The sequence below is a fragment of the Macaca nemestrina genome, chromosome 13, assembly GCF_043159975.1.
Source record: "Macaca nemestrina isolate mMacNem1 chromosome 13, mMacNem.hap1, whole genome shotgun sequence".
Classification (NCBI taxonomy): Eukaryota; Metazoa; Chordata; class Mammalia; order Primates; family Cercopithecidae; genus Macaca; species Macaca nemestrina.
The window spans coordinates 70151229-70167657 of record NC_092137.1 but is presented as its reverse complement, the minus strand read 5'-3'; the positions used below and the strand labels follow the sequence as shown (position 1 = coordinate 70167657).

Here is a 16429-nt window from a genome sequence, read left to right as displayed (position 1 = left end):
TTCACCGTGTTAGCCAGGATGGTCTCGATCTCCTGACCTCGTGATTCGCCCGCCTTGGCCTCCTAAAGTGCTGGGATTACAGGCGTGAGCCACTGTGCCCGGCCCCCGTCCATCTGCTTTATATTTTCTCATGCCAGCATTGAGAAGGCACCCGAAACCTCCTACGGGCTCTTGGAAGGAAAACTAAAGGCCCCAAATTCCATCCTACCCCACAGAGTACTTCCCCTAAGTTGCCTCTGTCCTCAGGGAAAACAACAACAACAACAAAAACTTTAGAATGTTCAAAACTACAAAAATTAGGAGAAAGACTATCTTGCCCCAAGGCTGAACCATCTGTGATAGAGCATAAATAAGCTTACCAGGAAAGACTCAAACCTCTTTATTTTATTTTATTTTATTTTATTTATTTTGTTCCAGGGTACATTTGCAGGATGTGCAGTTTTGTTACATAGGTAAACGTGTGCCATGGTGGTTTGCTACACCTATCAACCCATTAAGCCCTGCATCTATTAAGCTATTCTTCCCAATGCTCTCCCTCCCCCCAGCTCCTCCCCCTACAGGCCCCAGTGTGTGTTGTTCCCCTCCCTGTGCCCATATGTTCTCATTGTTCATCTCCTACTTATAAGTGAGAACAGGCAGTATTTGGTTTTCTGTTTCTGTGTTAGTTTGCTAAAGATAATGGCTTCCAGTTCCATCCATGTCCCTGCAAAGGACATTATCTCGTTCCTTTTTATGGCTGTATAGTATTCTATGGTGTATATGTACCACATTTTTTTAATCCAGTCTATCATTGACGGGCATTTGGGTGGTGTGGTTTCTATGTCTTTGCTATTGTGAATAGTACTGTAATGAACATATGCGTGCATGTATCTTTGTAATAAAATGATTTATATTCCTCTGGGTATGTACCCAGTAATGGGATTGCTGGGTCAAATGGTATTTCTGGTTTTCGGTCTTTGAGGATTCACCACGTTGTCTTCCACAATGGTTGAACTAATTTACATTCCCACCAACAGTGTAAAAGTGTTGAACCTCTATTTCTAATCAAACCAACTCTTTTCAGTCAGTTCTCTCCAGAATTATCAAATCTAGTGACCTGGCTTTTAAAATACAAAGAGCTGGGAGATGGAAAGGGACTTTATTAGGTTGGAAAAAATGCCCACCAATCACATACATTTTTAGTTAGATTTATACATTCAGAGTGGCCTCTTTAATACCTATTCCAACCCAGACTTCCAGGAAAGATCCAGCCATGACATGTAGGATTTCTACCACCAGCCCCGACCCCCAGACTCTTTTGGAATTACCCTGGCAAAGCATGCACTAGGTGTAGAATGGGGAGGTTCAAGAGAGGCACAGGCCCCAGGGAAGAAGATTTAGGGACATCATTGGAGAAACACACCACTAATGATAGCTGGGCGTGGTGGTACACGCCTGTAATCCCAGCTACTTGGGAGGCTGAGGCTGGAGAATTGCTGGAACCTGGGAGGCTGAGGTTGCAGTGAGCTGAGATTACGCCACTGCACTCCAGCCTGGGTGACACAGTGGGACTCCATCTCAAAAAAATAAAATAAAATAAAATAAAATAAAAAGAGAGAGAGAGAGAGAGAAAGAAGAAATACACCACTAACGATTGAAGAAATTGTCCACAGGGAAGACAGGGTTTATGGGAAACCTAAGGGGGTATGTACTAGATATGTAAGAGAGGAAGAACATGGTGGCCTCAGGTGGTGGCTGAAAACACTCCTTCTCTTTCTCCTTGTCCCCTCAGGGGTGGGGTCTCATCTGATGAAAATGCTTTTTAAGAAACCCCTCTAGGACTAAAAATGATTGGAAGGTATGCTGGGGATCAGTTGAATACACAAAGATTTTTTGAATGCATAAGATGCACAGGACACTATACCACTTTGGCACTAGGATGAAAAGATGAGTAAGACATGGTCCCTGCCTCAAGGAGCTTGCACTCTAGCTGTGGAGGCAGACAGAGGAGACACATCTTCACTATAATGTGGTAAGATAAAATATGCACAGTGTGCTATGGTGACATGAAAGAAGGCTTTTCAGCCTAATTTGTCCAAGAGGGTTTCCTGGAATAATAATAATAGCTAATACGTACTGTGCTAATTATATTCCAGGCACTGTTATAAAAATGTTTATGTACACACACATTCACACGCACACAATTAGTTGAGCTGTGAGACTCAATAGAATACATTGTCCAGGTAAAGAGCGGGAGTAGCAGCAATAGAAAAGGCACAGAGATGTGTCACACTGGGACATACACAAGCACTAAAAGAGGTTTGATATTATCATCACTTTGAGTTCACCATGGCAGACCTTACTAAGTACCTGAGATTTTATCCTTATGGTTACGAGAGGCCACTGGAGCATTTCAGGCTGGGGAGTGACCTGACCAGATTTGCATTTTAGATGATTCATCTGGATCTAAAGACCTGGGCCAGAAAGAACAAGTGGAGGGAATAAGGGGTTGCACTAAGGCAATGATGGAAGAGAATGAGAAAGAACATAGGAGACATTTGAGGAATAGCATGGCAGGTCTTGGAGACTGGTTAGATCCAGGCAGTGGGAAGAGAGAGAAGAAATGACTTCCAGGCAGGGCCAACTTTACAGGCATGTGACCTGTGTAGTCATACAGGGTCCTGGGCATAGAAGGGCTTAGTACTCAGCTTTTGCTACTCTTGAAATTCCTGCTAATCTTTGAACAAGAGGTTCTGCATTTCCATTTTGCACTGGGCCTAGCAAAAAGTGTGTCTCTCATAGTGATGCCTACTAAAGTGAGAAAAATCACAATTTGTCAGTTTACTACTTAACTGAGACACAATGGTGAGTCCATGTGGGAGACGGTGGAGAAGACAGTAAAAGGGACATCCCTTTTTTATGTGAGACGCCCTATGTCAGTGATTAGTATGGGCCCTTCCCTGCCCCTAGATCCCCCCATATCCATTCAGGGGAATTCCTTTTGTACATGTTTGCTCCACAGTGTGAGAACCTAGTTACACTTCTGCTTTTGGTGAGAGGAAGAACATGAATTTCATTTTAGAAGATTATTAAGTGTGAGGGACTTGAGGAACATCCAGATAGATATATTTTTGGTAGGCATCTGACCAGCTACAGACTGAGTCTGATAATTACAGGGAGCAATCACGGCTAAAGATAGAGATGGGGGGGATGGGCGCGGTGGCTCATGCCTGTAATCCTAGCACTTTCGGAGGCTGAGGTGGGCGGATCACTTGGTCAGGAGATCGAGACCATCCTGGCTAACACGGGGAAAGCCCGTCTCTACTGATAATACAAAAAATCAGCCGGGCGTGATGGTGGGAGCCTGTAGTCCCAGCTACTCGGGAGGCTGAGGCAGGAGAATGGTATGAATTTGGGAGGCGGAGCTTGCACCAGTGAGCCGAGATCACACCACTGCACTCCAGCCTGGGCGACAGAGCGAGACTCTGTGTCAAGAAAAAAAAAAAAAAAAAAAAAAAAGATCCAGATGGGGGAGTGATGAATCACAGAAGTCCATGAAATTGTCCCAGTGAGAAAAGTGTGCTAGGTGAGCAAAGGATGGCCCCCATGTGGGATTAAACAGAAAAGGAAAGGCCCACAAAGGAAGCCAAGATGCACTTGTCAGGTAGCAAAACAAGAGTAAAGAACAATGTGCCAGAATTCAGAGGGGTGGAGTTTTGAGAAAGAATGAGAACGGTCAGTGTAGCAAGCTGAATAATGGCCACCCAAAGATACCTGGTTCTTTCCTCTGGAACCTGTGAATATTACCTTCTATGGGAAAATGTTTACAGATGTGATTAAGAATATTGAGACAGGGAGATTATCCTGGATTATCCAGATAGACCCTAAATGCCATCACTAATGTCCTTATAAGGCACAGGCGGAGGAATGTTTGATACATACATGAGAGAAGGAGGCAGTGTAACCACAGAGGCAGAGATTGGGTGGTGCAGCCACAAGCCAAGGAATGCTGGCAGATTCTTCTCTAGAAACTCCAAAGGGAGCACACCCCTACTACACTTTGTAGTAGGGTTTGGCCCGGTAAAACTAGTTTTGGATTTCTGGCCTCTAGAATGGTAAGAGAATAAACTTCTGTTGTTTGAAGTCATCAGGTCTGTGGTAATTGGTGGCAGTAGCCTCAGGAAACTAATACCATCAGCTATGTCAAATGCAGCAGAGAATCCTTTAAAGCAGGGGTCCCCAGTTCCCAGGTCATGGACCAGTATGGGTCTGTGGCCTGTTAGGAACCGGGCCACACAGCAGGAGGTGAGCAGCTGGTGAGCCAGCATTACTCCCTGAGCTCTGCCTCCTGTCAGATCAGTGAGGCACTAGCTTCTTATAGGAGCACGAACCCTACTGTGAATTGCACATGGGAGGGATCTAGGTTGCATGCTCCTTATGAGAATCTAACTAATACCTGATGATCTGAGGTTGACAGTTTCATCCCAAAACCATCCCCTGCCCTGTCCTGTGGAAAAACTGTCTCCCACAAAACTGGTCCCTGGTGCCAAAAAGGCTGGGGACTTCTGCTTTAAAATAAGAACTGAAAACTGTCCACTGGATTTAGCTTTATAGAGGCCATTGGTGAACTTGCTGAAAATTGTTTTTGGGGAGAGTAGGTTAAGACAAATTACAAAGAATTACATTCATCTTTCCTACTCCCGAAATCCATACCAGCATGGGACATTAGGGAAGATGCCATCAGCAGACCAGAAGCTGAGGAATTCCCAAACCAGAAAAATCATACCTAAGACAATGGCAACTCAACACAACAAAAGAAGTGATGACTGAAAAGGTGAGCAGATCTGTCTCTTTGTAGTCACATTCATCCACCTCTCCTTCACCACCCCAGGCCTGTGACAACCACTAAGCTTTTTTCTACCTCTGTAGCTTTCCATTTTGAGAATGTTATATACATGGAATCATGTGATACATGACCTTTTTTTTTTTTTCTTTTGAGACAGAGTCCTGCTCTGTAGCCCAGGTTCAAGCGATTCTCCTGCCTCAGCCTCCCAAGTAGCTGGGTTCACATGCATGTGCCACCACTCCCAGCTAATTTTTGTATTTTTAGTAGAGGCAAGGTTTCGCCATGTTGGCCAAACTGGTCTCAAATTCCTGGCCTCCAGTGATCCACCTGCCTCAGCTTCCCAAAGTGCTGAGATTACAGGCATGAGCCACTGTGCCTGGCTGATACATGACCTTTTAAAATGGACTTTTTTGATTACAATGCCCTTGAGATCATCCAAGTTGTTGTATCAATTATCTGTTCCTTTTTGTGGTGGAGTAGTATTCCATAGTAGGAATGTACCACAGTTTAACCATTCACCAATTGTAGGACATTTTGCTTGTTTCTGGCTTTTAGCTATTACAGATAAAGCCGTTATGACTATTTGTATACAGGTTTTTCTACCGATAAATGCCCAGGAGTGTGATTGCTGGGCTTTATAGTAAGTGCCCGTTTAGTTGTTTTTTTTTTTTTTTTTAAAGAAACTGCCGATCTGTTTTCCAAAATGGTTATGCCATTTTACTTGCCTACCAGCAATGTATGAAAATCCAGTTTCTACACTTCCTCACTAGCATTTGGTGTTGTCACTATTTTTTAGGTATTCTAATAGGTAGATAGTGATATCTCATCACAGTCTTAACTTGTATTTCCCTAATGGCTATCTCAATATATTTTCATGTTCTTATTTACCATCCATATATACTTTTTGATGAAATGTCTCTTCATATCTTTTGTCCATTTTCTGTTTGGATTATTGGTTTTAACTGTTGAGGTTTTGTTTTGTTTTGTTTTGTTTTTTGATACGGGGTCGCCCAAGTGGTGTGAACACAGCTTACTGCAGCCTCGACCTTCTGGGCTCAAGTGATCTTCCTACCTCAGCCTCCCAGGTAGCTGGGATTACAGGTGCATGCCACCATACCCAGCTAATTTAAAAAATTTTTTTTTTTTTTTTTTGTAGGGATGGAGTCTCCCTACGTTGCCAAGGGTGGTCTCAAACTCCTGGACTCAAGCAATCCTCCCACCTCAGCCTCCCAAAGTGCTGGGATTGCAGGTGTGAGCCACCATGCCTGGCCAATTGTTGAGTTTTCAGAGTTCTTTATATATTCTAGATATGAGTCCTTTGTCAGATATATGATTTACAAACATTTTCTTCCAATCTCTAGTTTATCTTTTCATCCACTTAACAGGATCTCTTACAGAGGAAAGTTTTAAATTTTGAGTAAGCCCACTTATTTTCTTTTTTACAGATTATGCTTTTAATGTCATACCTAAGAGCTGTCGCCAAGGCCCAGAATCCTGCTGTAGGTTAAATGTTTGTTTCCCCCAAAATTCATATGTTGAAACCTAATCTTTGGTGTGATAGTGTTAGGAGGTGGGGCCTTTGGGAGGTGAATAGGTCATGAATCTGGGGTACTCATGAATGGGATTAGTGCCCTTACAAGAGAGACTCCAAAGAGTTCCCTTTCTTCTTCCACCATGTAAGGACACAGCAAGAAGGCACTATTCTGTTCTATGAACCGGGAAGTAGGCCCTCACCGGATGAAGAACCTGCTGATGCCTTTATCTTGAACTTCCCAGCCTTCAGAACTGTAAGAAATACAATTCTGTTGTTTGTAAAGCTACCAGTCTAAGGGATTCTATTCTAGCAGCCTGAATGGACTAAGACTGTCCAAAGACTTTCTCCTACGTAATCTAAAGGTTTTATAATTTTACATTTTATATTTAAATGATATTTTGATTTTTGTATAATGTGTAAGGTTTAGGCCAAGATTCACTAAACCTTTTAGTGTTATATTTGGTCGAATGCTTTTTCTGCATCTATTAATATGATCATGTGATTTTTCTTTAGTTTGTTAAAATGGTAAATTACATGAATTGATTTTCGAATTGATTTATATTGAACCAACATGACCCAGAGAATCCCACTGTTGCGTATATACCCAAAGGAAATAAAATCAGCACCACAGAGGTGTCTGGGCTCCCACATCAATTGCAGCATTATTCACAAGAGTCAAGATATGGAAACAGCGTAAGTGTCCATTGATGGATGAATGGATCAGTCGTGCTATATATAAAATGGAATGTTATTTGGACTTAAAAGAGGAAATATGCCATTTGCAAAAACATGAATTAAACTGGAGGACATTATGCTAAGTGAAAAAAGCCAGACACAGAAAAATACTGCATGATCTCATTTATATCTGGGATCCAAAAAGAGTCACATACACAGTGTAGAATGGTAGTTACCAAGGGCAGAGAGGAGGAGGAAATGGGGAGGTGTAGTTCAAAGGGTAGAAACTTGCAGTTATGTAGGATGAATAAGTCTAGAGGTCCAGTGTGCCACAGAGCTAGAGTTATTAATATTGTATACTGAAGTTTTGCAGAGCAGAGATTTTAGGCGCTTTTACCACACAAAACAAGAGGTAACAGTGGTAGGTGATGGATATATTAATTTGCCTGCATGTCCTAATCTTTTTACTATGTATATCAAAACATCATGTACACTTTAAACATATGCAATTTTTTTTTTTTTTAAAGGAAAACAGCTCTGGGGTTTGAGTTTACTTTCAGCTCCACTGCTCCACAGCTTTACCACCTTGGACAATATTCTTAAGCTTTAAGCTTTCAGTTTTTTCTTCTCTAAAGTGGGAATAATAAAGTTTAATACGTTAGACTGTTGTGAAGAATAATAGCACATAGCACTTAGTAAATGTGTGTTTTAAAAATCTGGAATGTTTTAATCAGATATGGTGCCTTAGTCTGTTTCTACTGCTGTATCAGAATACCACAGACTGGATAATTTACAAAGAAGAGGAGTTTATTTGGCTCGTGGTTCTGCAGACTGGGAAGTCTAAGAGCATGCTGCCAGCATCTGGTGAGGGTCATCCCATGGTGGAAGGCATCGTGTGGTGAGGAAGCACGTGCGACAGAGAGCAAGGCGGAAGGGGGCAAACTCATCATTTTCAGCAGAAACCCCCTCTCACAGTAATGGCATTAATTCATTCATGAATGTGGAGCCCTTGTGACCTAATCACCTCTCCAATGTCCTGCCTCTCAACGCAGTTAAAATGGGAATTCAATTTTCATTTTATGAACTTTTGAGGGACACACTCAAACCATAGCATATGGTAAGACACAGAGACACAGATGTGAATGTCACGAAGGAAGATGTTTTTAACTGAGTAAAACATTACAGTCAGTTTCCTAGAAGCAGGAAGCATGGCATTCCACACAGGGAAGCACTAGAGTTGACCAGGAGGTGAAGGGAATGAGGGGAAAGCATGGGTGAGACTTTACTGTGGTTGTCATGGGAAGGAATGGGTGAGGCAGGGTAAGCAACTTCTAAGACTGGCTAGTTTGGCTAGTCTGAATAACTTCAGCAGGCTGTCAGGTAAGAGGCTGGCCCTGGGGTGATTAGGGGATGAGAATATTGGCTTGGCTTATGAGAGTTTGTTAAAGGAGGTAGTTGGGGATGTGGGCTTTGGATTGGCTGGGGTGTATATGTAAGGCATGCTCCAATGGGAGTCTTTTGCAATCTCTAGGAATTAGTCCTAGGAAGATAAGTCTTAGTAAGAACCCAGATGTCAAAACATCAGAAAATAAAAAAGGCATGTTACTACAGTTTGTCATTATTCACACATTTATGGCACACCACATGTATCAGAGGATTTAACAATGCAAAAGACACAAGTCGTGAGTAGCTTGCAGTCCAGTGGGGGATACAAACAAGTAAACAGTGTGAAAGTGCATTAATGGGGAAAGAACAGAGTACTAGGAGGGCACATACCATGGGAAGGTTGTCAAGAAAACTTTCCAGGAGAAAACAACGTCCAAACAAGACCTAAAGTATGAGCAGAGACTAGCCGGGTGAAATGGGGTGACATCTGTGGTGGGGAAAGGTGGAAGAGATTGTCCAGGCTGAGGAGACTGCATGTGCAAGGGCAGGAAGCGAGGGACAGGATGGGCTCTTTAGAGAACTAAAGAAAAGTATGACAGCCACCTTGGGGGCAGAGTGTGGAGATGTGAAGACAAGGCTGAAACAGACTCGTTAGCTATTGTACAGAGTTATCCTGAGGGCAAATGGGGGACCTTCAAAGAATTTTGAGGATAGGAGAATAGACAGAGATTTGAGTTTATGCAGATAACTCTTTGGGTAATGTGGAGACTCAATTAGAAGGGGAAAACACAGGAGGTTGGTGCAATAATCCAGGTTGGAAATTATCATGGTCTGTACTAGAATGGTGGCAGTGGGCAAAGTGAGAAGTGGCTGCATTTGAGATACAGTTGGTAAAATCACAAGAACTTTGTGATTTCTGGATGCAGAGCATGAGGGAGTTGGAAGATTTGAGAATGACATCTAGGTTTCTGGCTTGCATAATTGAGTAGTGTCATTTGCTGACATGAGGCATACAAGACAAATTCCGGGGAAAGCAGATGCATGCAGATCTGGACACGCTAACTTTAGGTGCTATTTTGAACACTCAAGAGGAGATGTCAACTAGATGTGTATCTGGAACTTGGAAGAGAGATCTAGGCTAGAACTATAGGAAAAGGAATTATCAAAATACAGATGGTCATTTGAAGCCATGAGAGTACATGAAATCACTTGGTGCAGGCTCAGGAGAGAAAAGAGCCTGGAGACAGCCAGAGGAAGAAAACAAAATTAGACCAAGGAGTGGCCAGAGAAATAGAAATAGTGTGATGTCAGAGAAGTTTAAGAGAAGACTCCTTTTTAAGGAGAGCAAAGTGGTCAATTTTAAATGTTAGTTAAAGGGAATGCACATCTAACCTACAGGATTGAACAGCAAAGTCGTTGTTGACGCAGGAAATTTTATTTTGAGCCAGGAAGTTAGATTTTTTTTTTTAACCTTTGCCAGTCCTAGTTCATATAAAATTACCAGTCATTAAAAAAGTATTCTAGTTTATTTTTAAGAGACAAGGTCTTACTCTGTTGCCCATGCTGGAGTATAGTGGGTACAATGATAGCTCACTGCAGCCTTGACCTCGGCTCAAGCAGTCCTCCTGCCTCAGCCTACTGAATAGCGAGGACTACACCCAGCTAATTTTTATTACTTTTATATTCATGTATTTACTTTTTTGAGATGGAGTCTCACTCTGTCACCCAAGCTGGAGTGCAGTGGCGTGATCTTGGCTCACTGCAAACTCTGCCTCCTGGGTTCAAGCGATTCTCCTGCTTCAGCTTCCCGAGTAGCTGGGACAACAGGCACGCGCCACCATGCCCAGCTAATTTTTGTATTTTTAGTAGAGACAGGGTTTCACCATGTTGTCCAGGCTGGTCTCGAACTCCTGACCTCAGGTGATCCACCCTCCTCAGCCTTCCAAAGTGTTGGGATTACAGGTGTGAGCCACTGCATCTGGCTTCACCTATTTTTTAAAAAAATATTTTTTGTAGAGATGGGGTCTTGCTTTGCTGCCCAGCCTAGTCTCAAACTCCTGGCCTGAAGAGATCCTCCTGCCTTGGCCCCCCAAAGTGCTGAGATTACACGCATGAGCCACTATGCCCAGCCTTTCATACTTTACAAATGAATGTATGCTGTTGAGTAATTCTGCTCCATAATCAGATACAGTCTGACCACTAGTTAATAATGATTGATGCCCTTTGAGGATTTTTGCTCTTTGTACCCCTGTACCTTACACCTTGGGAAGAATTAAAACTCTCTGGTTGAGGAGAGTTTGTGCCATGCCTTTTAAAAAATTTTAATCCAGTCACATGATTGGGTCCATATTGGTTGAACACATTTCAGGAGATTGACAAGTCATTTATGCTTATCATTTGTACCCCTGGCTCTATTATTTTCTATTCTTTACACAGGTTCATCTTAAACAGTTTAACAATTACCAGTCCAATATTCTACATCAGCTATCAGAACTTTCTGCAATAGAAATATTCTATAGCTGTACTGTCCAATATGGTAGCCACCAGGTACATGAGTTACTGAGCACTTACAGTGTGGCTAGTGTGACTGAGGGAGTACATTTTAAATTTCTTTAAATTTTAATTAACTTACACTTAAGTGGCCACAGTGATCTTCAGTAACCCTATTTTTTTATATATTTTTTGAGACAGAGTCTTACTCTGTCATCTAGGCTGGAGTGCAATGGCATGATCTCGGTTCACTGCAACCTCTGCCTCCCAGGTTCAAGCGATTCTCCTGCTTCAGCCTCCCGAGTAGGTGGGATTACAGGCGCCCGCCACTATGCCCAGCTAATTTTTGTATTTTTAGTAGAGACGGGGTTTCACCATGTTGGCCAGGCTGGTCTCGAACTCCTGACCGCAGGTGATCTGCCCATCTCGGCCTCTCAAAGTGCTGGGATTACAGGTGTGAGCCACTGTGCCCGGCCCCCAGTAACCCTATTTTTGCATTTGATGTTGAAAATTGTTCACATATGATGGTAATCCTATTGAAAGACTTGAAATTAGATAAAATGTTAGCTGTGAAACACTTCGTAAAAAAACAAAACAAAACAAAAAACAGGCCGGGCAGTGGCTCATGCCTGAGATCCCAGTACTTTGGGAGGCTGAGGTGGGCGGATCATGAGCTCAAGAGATCGAGACCTTCCTGGCCAACATGGCGAAACCCTGTCTCTACTAAAAATACAAATATTAGCTGGGCGTGGTGGCGCATGCCTGTGGTCCCAGTTACTCAGGAGGCTGAGGCAGGAGAATTGCTTGAACCCAGGAGGCGGAGGTGGCAGTGAGCCAAGACTGCACCACTACACTCCAGCCTGGTGACACAGCGAGACTCCGCCTCAAAAACAAAACAAAACAAAACAAAACAAAACAAGTGACTACCACTGTTCTCCACACGGTTTTACCTTTCTTGCTAAGTTTCATGCCAAACCATTTTTTTTTTAAAGGAAAGGTATTCATATCCCTTCTTAATAACTTAGTGTGAAACTCTAGGACATATTTTCTTAAAGACCTCTTCCTTACTGACAAACACAAATCATTCTTAAAATATAAATGTTGTTTTCTAGCCCTAGCATAAAAAAATAGTAGAGGCTGTAAGACAAAAGCTGACAAAACACAAAGCTTTCATAAACCATAGTTTATATAATACTTTAGCTTACACTATTAACACTTTATTGAAAATATTTCTATTGAAAAGAACAAACTCTGCAAACACATAAAAGTATTTGGTAAGAAAACAAAAGCACATCTTTACTACCAATGTGAATTACTAGCTGACAATTATCAATTTCTCAAATAAGAACATTAACCTACTTGTGATTGAAGAATTATCCTGTCTATGGATGACATAAGCAACTTGCCCAGGACAGAACCAATGGATGAAACCACATACAATTCCAATTTGGCCAGTTAACTTATATAAGTGAAATGAAACAGTTAACTTCATTAATATGCTCAAACATTATCTTTACTTCCAAGATTTGCAAAAACTTAATTATCCAAATAATTTAAGTTTGGCATTTATATATATTTCAATACATAAAGGGTAAGGAAACTCTTATACAGTAATGAGATAGAAAGAAAACAACAGCTTCCCGTGAAAGAGACCTAATATAGTCAAATATAAAAATAATTAATGTAACCTCTTTTTTTTTTTTTTTGAGATGAAGTCTCACTCTGTCGCCCAGGTTGGAGTGCAATGGTGCAATCTCCACTCACTGCAACCTCTGCCTCCCGGGTTCAAGTGATTCTCCTGCCTCAGCCTCCTGAGTAGCTGAGATTACAGGCGTGTGCCACCATGCCCGGCTAATTTTTATTTTGTGTGTTCAATAGAGATGGGGTTTCACCATGTTGGTCATGGCTGGTCTTAAACCCCTGACCTCAAATGATCTGCCTGCCTCGGCCTCCCAAAGTGGCTTACAGGTGTGAGCCACCACACCCGGCTGATGACCAGCTGAAATGTAACCTCTTGATAACAGCCAAATCACTGTATTAGAAACATTTAAATTCCAGCTCTGAGGGTCAAGGGTGAGGCATTTAAAAGGTTCCTTTAAGTTAAACCAAATGGATGAATTTTAAAAGAACAAAAGCAATTTATGAACCTATGGGCATATCATTAAGAAAGAAAAAAATTATTAATAAATTCCAAAAGTTAAAAGGAGTTGGAATAAAAACCTAACTAGAAAGAAAAAAAATTTTGGTTTCAGTTAAGGGGGGTTTTTTGGTCCATTTTATGTAAGAGCTTACTTACTCTTTTTCCAAATGGGCATTTATTATTTGCACAGATACATAAAAATGATTCCCATTTTAAAAACCATAATAAAAATATACATTAACCACAGAAGTACTTACTCTAACTGGAAAGAAAATGAACATGGCTATTCTCAAAACAGTAATAAACACAAAAGGTCAACATATATAAATCACGACAAGTGTACATCTCATTTTTGACAAAAATAAGTTCCATTTTTACATTAATGCTTCATCATCAGGTTCTATATTAGATCCTCTGACCTTATTTACATTTACTATGAAATTTCTATTAGCATGTGTAACTCAAAGGCACTCAATTCTGAGGGTATAAAGTCCTGAGCTTAAGTAGGAAACAAAGTTCCCAACTAAAATTTGAACATAAATAATTCTAAAGATCAGAGAATATTAAAATGTTTAAAACTATAATATCTGGTACATAAATAATTCTAAACCTAATAATAAAGGTGTACAGACTGTCAAAGAAAAGACCATGTAAGGCAAGAAATATACTTGGAATGAAACTGATTTTTCCCTCATTCAAGATCATTTGAAGGTGTGAAGCTAACTTTCATTGTTCTTAAAATCCTAAGAAAGCCTAATTTAAAAAAATAGCAATGACAATGCTTAAGTTTAAAAAAAAGTTTCTCAGTTTAGTCTCCAAAACCAGGAAAAAAATATTTAATGATTAAAAACAAGTGTGAGCTGGAAAGATATTGAACTAAAAGGAGGCATCATAATGAGCAGGTGAAAATATTAAAGGAAAGCTTTAAATGCACCAACTGAAAAGAGCATTTCTAATTGGCCATCCGAATTATTCTTTTAGATTATTTTAGCCAAATAAAAAGAAATTTACAGATGGATAACTGAGGTCCACTAACATAAGGCAGAAAGGAAAGTTTAAGCTAAAAATTAAATCTATATTTTGTTGCAGATAAATGTGAGATTTACCTACAGCAATTTTCTACTGATGCTAAATTAAACGCATGAGTTGACATCGCTCCAACAGAAATGGTTTGACAGATATTTTCTTGGCTTTAAAATGTTTTTTCGTATATGCATAGAAATGCAATGAGGATAAGAATAATCTTCTGTATTGTCCGTACAGTTCGTAAGGCCTTTGTCATTGTTAGTCACCTTAGATGTGAATATCAGTAGGGCCATTAAATTAAAACTGGCCTAAAAAGTTTTCAAAGTGCTACTGTTTCCAACCGATGAGATCTTCAGTTTTCTGTATTTTCTGGGTGACGATTATTTTCAATTCTTTTTTTCTGGTGATATATACAAGAAGTTACAGCAGATATATAAGGGGAAGATCAGAAGCCTGCTGTCCAAGTTCATCACCACTTGTTCCTATAAGACAGATTTGTAGATTTAATGACAATTAGATAGCAATAGCTTAAAAATAAAAACAAAAAAACCAAACTGTTGAACTGAGTGAACCAAAGGAGATAGTGTCCTGAGTCTGAGATCCACAACTCCACTCTCCAAATTCCCACCCACTAGCTGTGTGACCTTGTCAAATGCAGCTTCCTCACTGTAAGATGGGGACAATAAGAGTACCTGACTTACAGGAGGATTACATGAGACAATGCACAGGGAGTTTCACAAAGCCAGCTATCTATTGTGTACTCAATAATGGTAGTTGTTTTCATTATTGCAAAAATTTCTATCAAATACTTACATATTTTGTGAACAGATACAATGTCTACAAATACATAAACTTCTCACTTGACTTCAATGTTTTAAACATTTTATTTCCTTTTAAAAAATAATTATTTAAAAAAAATGAGATAGGGTCTTTCTATATTGCCCAAGCTGGCCTTGAACTCCTGGGCTCAAAAGATCTTCCTGCCTCATCCTCCTGCCTCAGCCTCCTGAGTAGCTGGGACTACAGGCAGGTGCCAATGTGCCCGGCTACTTGGCTTTGATTTCTGATGGCCGTTGGGTACAGCAAATCACTGGGATGAGGGTCGGGAGTCATTATCATCACCAAAAAGCAGGGTTCCTACTATTGTTTAAGATTTCCCACTGTCCCTATGACAAACATGTAATTTGTCTCCTGAAACATAAAATGCATTATCATGGAAAAGCAATTTCAGGTTCAGTTACATCAACACACACAAGAATGCTCAGAACTCCCAGAGACAGGAGTTGACACTACACAAATATAACATCCCTGATGCTACAGATCTCTGTTTGGAACCTCATATATCCTTTACTAGAAGCATTTGCTAAACAGAATCAATCCTCAGAGTAAAAGAGGAAACACTAAAATGAGAATTCCTACATTTTAAATGCCTGGCATACACTCTCTGCAATAGTATGCATTAGTTACACTTTATTTATTTTGGGTAAGATACTATTAAACACTGTTTCAATCCAAAGTTTTAATTTTTTACTGAGGCATGTATTCCTGCAAGAGGGACTAAAACTAGAATATTTGAGTGACTGAAGCAGACTCACTGGACACAGCTTCTGTGTTGAGGGAACAAGGAGATAAATTTGAATAAAGAAGGTAGAGAGTACAAATGTCTCACACACACACACACACACACACACACACACACACACACACTCTCTCTCTATATATATGAGGGAAAGTGGTATTTTAAAAAGACATCAGTGAACAAAATCAGGGGAGGCTATCACCTAGACTGATTGTGCTAACAGTGTCACCAGAGAGGAACGATGCCAAAGCATGGTTGGTCTTCAGATACTTGAGACATCCTGACCTAGTCAAAATTTATATCAATAATCTGGATGAAGGCACATTTACCAAATTTGTTGAGGACAAATGCTTTGATGATATGTATATCTGATGATAAAAATTAAGATTCTGTACCTAATAACTAAAAGCTTCTGAGGAAGATTAGCCTTCTGGTATTTGAATATAGTTAAGATTGAGGCAGGGAAGGGCAGGTCAAAGGGCCAACTCTGGAGGAAGAAGGAAGCCATGTGGATATCATTTGGCTGAATGGACACACCAATTTTTGAATATTAAATTGTATTAATCCCCACTCTCCATTCCCAAACAGGATAGGTTGATCCTAGCTTCATCAAGTGTGTTGCTTCACCTAAAGGTTCAATCTGCATCTGTATTTGCATTGAAGTACCTTTACAGCAAAGTTCTATTGTCATTATTCCACTATGGATGGAAGCTGTGGAGCCCACATATCACAGCAGCAGAGCAGCAGCATCCTCCTAGGTCCCCACTTCTACTT

At 40.7% G+C, this 16429-nt stretch overlaps 1 protein-coding gene across 1 annotated transcript in view; it reads right to left on the bottom strand.

Annotated features, from left to right (window-relative positions):
* Positions 1-14217: 14217 nt before the first annotated feature.
* Positions 14218-16429, bottom strand: part of LOC105465208 (germ cell-less 1, spermatogenesis associated) — a 50764-nt gene continuing 48552 nt past the window's right edge. The window contains exon 14 of the mRNA XM_011713486.2: positions 14218-14558. Coding sequence (XP_011711788.1) covers positions 14463-14558 — 96 coding nt within the window. The 3' untranslated portion in view covers positions 14218-14462. The remainder of the gene's footprint in view (positions 14559-16429) is intronic.